At 32.2% G+C, this 6000-nt stretch overlaps 1 protein-coding gene across 3 annotated transcripts in view; it reads left to right on the top strand.

Annotated features, from left to right (window-relative positions):
* Window positions 1-999: 999 nt before the first annotated feature.
* LOC139691107 (uncharacterized) overlaps window positions 1000-6000 on the top strand; it is a 59676-nt gene continuing 54675 nt past the window's right edge. For 2 of the 3 annotated variants that reach the window (XR_011701568.1, XM_071588870.1), the window contains exons 1-3: window positions 1000-1092; window positions 2685-2726; window positions 5635-5789. Coding sequence is in view for 1 of the 3 variants with exons in the window: in XM_071588870.1 (XP_071444971.1) it covers window positions 1068-1092; window positions 2685-2726; window positions 5635-5789 (222 nt within the window). In the remaining 2 variants the exon portion in view is untranslated. Of the gene's footprint in view, window positions 1093-2684; window positions 2727-5394; window positions 5483-5634; window positions 5790-6000 lie in introns of those variants that run through there. The other variant, XR_011701569.1, reaches the window with a different exon arrangement.

Genomic DNA, 6000 nt, shown 5'->3' with positions numbered 1-6000 from the left:
TCTAATAATTACTTCATATTAATAGTAAATGCTGAGTTGATGACGAGGCTTAAACCGCGCATTAGACCTTTCTTTCATCTTTTTCAGTAAATAAGTTATGAATGGCTGGGATCAAATCTATTTCAGGTGCGAAAACCTTCTCGTTCATGATTTTTATCAACTCAAAATTGTGGACCATTCATCATTAAGACCTAAAATCTGGGCATGAAATATTTCATCCCCCGCACCGTTCCTGACACGACTGCTTTAACACGTGGTATTCCAATCAAATCATGAATATAATAAGTATATTTAAAAAATAATGCTATAACTTTAAACTGACCTCGAATTTTCCCATTGCTTCACTGTCTTGGGTGATGCACAAAGGGCCTGCTCCATGTGTATGGGTTTCTACAGAGTATTTTTAATTTTTATCTTCTTATCCGTACGCATCATCCGACAAATCCATTGTCCGATTTCTTCGGTCCTTAAGCTGCGCTCTGCCAATTTTCCATGAAAATCATCGATTTCCCAAAGCTTTATCCGATCCGAATATTTTCATTTCATGTCAATTTCATTGTGCATGTCCATACTTGTCGCTTTCCTGAAAGAAAAATATGAAATTAAGTTTTCACGAATAAATTTATTTTGGTCTTTACGATTTCTTACGCACAGTCAATTTTTAAAGTGCCTGTGATAATTTCAATTACCAGCCCGACGCCGCGCAGTTGGGCAAGACAAATGTTAAGAATACAGACCTCTTATGCATTTCCTTCATTTCGATAAACAAATGGTGTTCCTCGATATCTAGCCGTAAATAAATACCCGAACGAAATGACATGCAAGAAACTATCAATACGACTACATTAATCACGTTTTTTTCTCCGGGTTTTCTGAACAGAGAAGGAAATGATAAAAAGGGTCCAAAGGTGAATCATATGTTAGACGAGCATCCAATACCAATGAGACGAAGAAGACTTTTAGTAGAAGGGGGAAGTAACAAACGCAAGCGATAGAAGCAGATCACATAGATCTTTCAAGAAGCAAAAGTATTGTCACTCCCCAAGCTGCGACCATCTGTCTCGGACATGGAAAGGTTTTTCAGGATATACTGTAAGTGCTCTTTTAAGTGGACATTGGCACGAACTCTAAATACATAAAAAAACCGAGTTAGCCAAGCCGCGGTTGCTCTTTCGGAATAAAACAGCGACCGCGCAATAAACAATTATTGCCACTTCAATGATTAATATATTCCTGGAGAATAATAACCACGGTCGCAATAATTGTTAAGTTCGCGGTCCCTATAATATCAATGATCTATATATGTATCAATGTATCAATGATCTATATATATATATATATATATATATATATATATATATATACACACACACATATATATTTTTTATATATATAATATATATATACATATATATATTTTATATATATATATAATATATATATACATATATATATTTTATATATATATATAATATATATACACATATATATATATATATATATATATATATATATATATATATATAATATATATATACATATATATTTTAAAACATTGATTCATATGCATTAAGTATCGTTTCACATATTTTAGTTATTACTAAGATAACTTGAAATGCAAGATTTCACCAAAATTTGGTGTAAAATATTTCAAATCCAATTTTTACCGTAATTATAGGCAAAAAAAAATGACTGTGTGAAATGTCAAAACAAATCTTAGGGCAACTAAAAACCTTTGCTTTCCTTTCAAATTATAAAGGAGCCAAATTCCTTATGGTACATTAAAATTATTTTGCGTTCTAGATTAAAATGAAATATCATGTACCCAAACAGAACAACTGTTTTCTTTTGCACAAAATTGAACGTCTGTGCTTCTTTCAATGTTAACCATAGGCTAAATAAAAATTTTAATAGCTTCGTCTAAGACTTTTCTTTTTCCATGCTTTATGGTTCTTTTGATACATTTTCAAAGAAATCATTTGACTTTTCATGACTCTTGCATTAGCCTAGCCACTTTTCAAAAGAATATCTTTACAAAATATAACAGAAATCAACCCAAAGGTTATTTAAAAGATGAGAGCTCATCTCATACTAGGGCCAAAGGCATATGAAATTCACACATCAGGGTAAAGGAATTAGTTACTTTCCCTATGACAGCCATGACTTCCAAAAAAGATATGGCTTCTGAAATATCACACAACTTGTGAAAAGCTGAGGGTATCCAGAGTTCTTGGACCTGGGTTCCCCGATTAATAAGTTCTACCCACTAAGCTAGCATGCCTCTCTAAGATAAGATAAAAACCATAATTTTTATTATCTACAAAACAAAAAGTCTACTACAAATGTAATAAAATGGGGTGGTAAGAAAAGAAAATTGCAGCCAAAATCTACAGGCAGCCCTCGCCTTCCCTACCTGCTGATAATGATGATCACCTTCAATTTGCTTAAACAAAATCTCCCCTTTATCTCAATATCTCCAGCATCCACATTCCCCACTTTCAAATTCCTCTTAACTACATTCTCTCTTCCCCAGCCATTTCCAGAACTTCTACATTGGTTTCCCTTTTTCAACGTTTTTTTTTCCTTTTACTTGGTGAAATATTGAAAAGCCCTTACTAATTGACAGAGATTGTAAGTGCAGGTTATGGTGGGCATTTTATTTTTATTATTTTATTTTATTTCAGACATAGCAGCCTTAATAACATGCTGCTCTTCCACTGCAAAAGGTAAATATACAATGGATTGAGTTGAATCAATACTATTTTAGGAAAAAACTTTTATTCATAAACAGTAGATTAACAAGTGAGAGTCAATCAAAAATAATGTTGTTCCACTCCCACCATTGGTATTTGACAACACTTTAGCTCACCCAAATCTTGCGATTTCACGGTACTGTAATACCATGTATTTAATCAGGAATCAATATTCTAGAAACAGTAGATTTTTTTCTTAAACACTTAACTTCATTCAGTGGATAGATTCTGAATTATTTCAACTGTAATTCACACTATAGTTGTGAAGATTTATTTTAAAAAGAATGGAAAAACCAAATAAAAAACTGACATTCTAAATCTCTTTATTATGCATTCATGCATTTTTATCTTTTATTTACTATCTGCACTGAGCCTAAGACCTGTGAATCTTTCAAACAGTTAGAAAAATACTCAAACCTGAAAAAATACCATTTGATCTAGAAAAACAATGTGTAAATACTTGCATATTACTAAAAGCATAAAAAATTATATTTAATATGATATGAGTGAGTGTAAAGTAGAGCCATTAAATATAATTAAATAGCCATGTGTTAAATTGCTGGCCTTTTCACTGAATTCATATTTTTCTGTGGCTTGCTTGTATATCAATGATAGTAGTTGTTCATTAGCCTAAATAAGCAAGCCATTTCTCAACATACACTCAGCCACAGTACTCAATGCTCAAAATGCATTTCAACTGACATATTCATACTTTTAGTCACACTTCATAGCTCTCACTTATCTTATAGTATTGATACTATACTACAGATGAAAGAAATACTCATTAAGTTACACACATATATTTCATTGTATCATTACTCTAATCTGCTTGGTTTGATTCTGTTCTCTAGTGCATAAACATTTAAAAACCATTATTTTCTGATACTTTTGTAATTTCAAAGCTAGTCCTTGACCAAGTTATATCAATTGCATTGGTAAGCATGTGCTAAAATGAGTTCATTAAAAAAATTGCATAAAATATGCGGTATGAAGTCTTTAAAAGAGAGATTAGGGTGAATTTATTAGTGAATCACCCTTTGTGTTATAATTAGAAATAGTGCAGGGGTGAAATAATTCCTTGATTCTATTGACAATAACATTTATGACAATAATGTCAATTCTGTTTAACAATATATCTCTTTCAAATCATCATTAATATCTGATCTGTTGATGATATGTGAAACTTAAATCATTTCATTGATGTCATGATTAAAAATCACACCCTCAAAACCTTTGATGTAAGTTTAATCTGGCATTGGGAGTCTGATTATTCATGTTGTCACCTCTGAGGCTCTGTATGAGCTACGATCATCTCCTGAGTGGTAGCAAATGTGCTTCTTCAAATTAGGCCTGATGTGATAGTGGCCTTGAAGTATTTTCTGTGATCTGCAAACCTCATTTCACTTTCTTTGAGTGGCTCAGCTTGAATATGTTCTAAAGCAATTATATTATTTTATGACACACCTCATTCAGTGTAAAATTCATAAAATACTGTTTAAAAACTTTTTTGATGATCTGTATGGCTCAATGCTTTATCAATGACAACATCCTCAGTGAAATGTCAAATACTGCTTTGTTTTAGATGACATCATTTATGCATATATGAGACAGGATGGACCATATACATCTTTTGGAGAGACAAAAGAAATTACTTTATGTTGCTGAAAATTTAACCACCTATTACCAACCCTTATTTGAAAGAAAGTTCTGAAACCAGTTTATTATCTTTTCATTTATCCCATGCCCTTGTAGCTTATCTATTGATTTTACATTAGGGACTTAATCAAAATCATTCTTATGACTCAAAATGACCAAACCCACTTGTCTGTTCCATATTCCTGATTTCAGAATATCATTATGATAGCCCAAACTACTACTCAAAAGTTTTTTCCTAGACTTGAGCAGGCACCTGCATGTCACATTCATACTTCCAAGGAATGGCATTTTGTGATAACATGATATACAATGATTTTACAGGGATGTTAGTAAGTTGGTAAGTCATTGCTAAAGTCTCAACAAGGTTGACAATGGAAGCCTTTACTTGATGGAATTTCATCTTATGTGAGGAAAGATATTTCAATTTAGTAAAATATCAGCACTTATTTTTTTAGCATAACATGCTTCAATGTTTGAATTTCATTTGATGATCATGTTCATGTAAAATGTGTCATGCTAAAAATAATCGCTGTGAAATTTTACTAAGTTGTGATAGCATTCCAAACATATACTGAGGTCATGTTTATTTCCTCACTTAAAAATTGGAGTGACATTTACTATGTATATTTATCTCATTTACTAAGTTAATTTTAGGAATGGCCAAATTAAGATGATTGAATTGAATATGATGGGAAATGAGCATAGTGTATATTGGTTAAGCATATTTCCTATTGCTTTTATGTGAAGTTTCAACGTTTAATCCATTTACAAATGGCAACTTTCATGGGCCAGTGCCAATGGTATGATATTTAGTAGTCTACCATTTTAAGACACTACATTTCTACACACAATATACATGGGTGGTCTGAAAAGTTTCCTTCTGAGAAAATTTCAGAAAAAATGTTGTGTATCTTTGTTAGGTCGGAAATTTTTCAGACCACCCTATATTATACATACAAACACACAGATGCGTGGCATCTATACTCATTCAAGATAACTATGAAGCCCTGGGCATGCGGTATCTATACAAATTCATGATAACTACCAAGTTCTGGGTGCGTGTTATACATAAGGTGAGCATTATCGATGGGAAAATACAGTATGTAGATATATATGGTTAATTGGTACTCATACCCATACATGCAAATTCTACACAAAAATTCCCTTACTATTCACCATGTTGTTTTATATGCAAATTAAAATAAATTTATCTCCGTGCATTTAGGAAATATTTTTGGGAAAGGACTGGAAGCTACCTACAGTTACACAGCTGATGTCAGAGCTGGCACAAATGACCCTGCATATTATGCCTCCCAGTTTGGTCTCCTTGGAACACTAACAATTCAGTCAAATAGCGATGGATCATCTGCATCATTTAAGGTAAATACAAAGGGACGATCACCAATAAACAGCTGTATAGACAAGTTTTGTGTATTTGCTGTCAACTTAAGTCAATTTCTACTAATTTATATAACAAGTATCGTTGTAAATGGAAAAATATTAGAAGTTACCTCAGAAAACAGGTACCTGTGTGGTCTAACTTTAAATTCACACACAATGATATATCAGAACACTAGATAGGCATTCAGTT

This window comes from Hetaerina americana, unplaced genomic scaffold (genome assembly GCF_022747635.1).
Source record: "Hetaerina americana unplaced genomic scaffold, ioHetAmer1.1.p SCAF_1, whole genome shotgun sequence".
In the NCBI taxonomy this organism is placed as follows: Eukaryota; Metazoa; Arthropoda; class Insecta; order Odonata; family Calopterygidae; genus Hetaerina; species Hetaerina americana.
The sequence above is the reverse complement of the archived record's forward strand: the minus strand, read 5'-3'. Positions and strand labels throughout refer to the sequence as shown.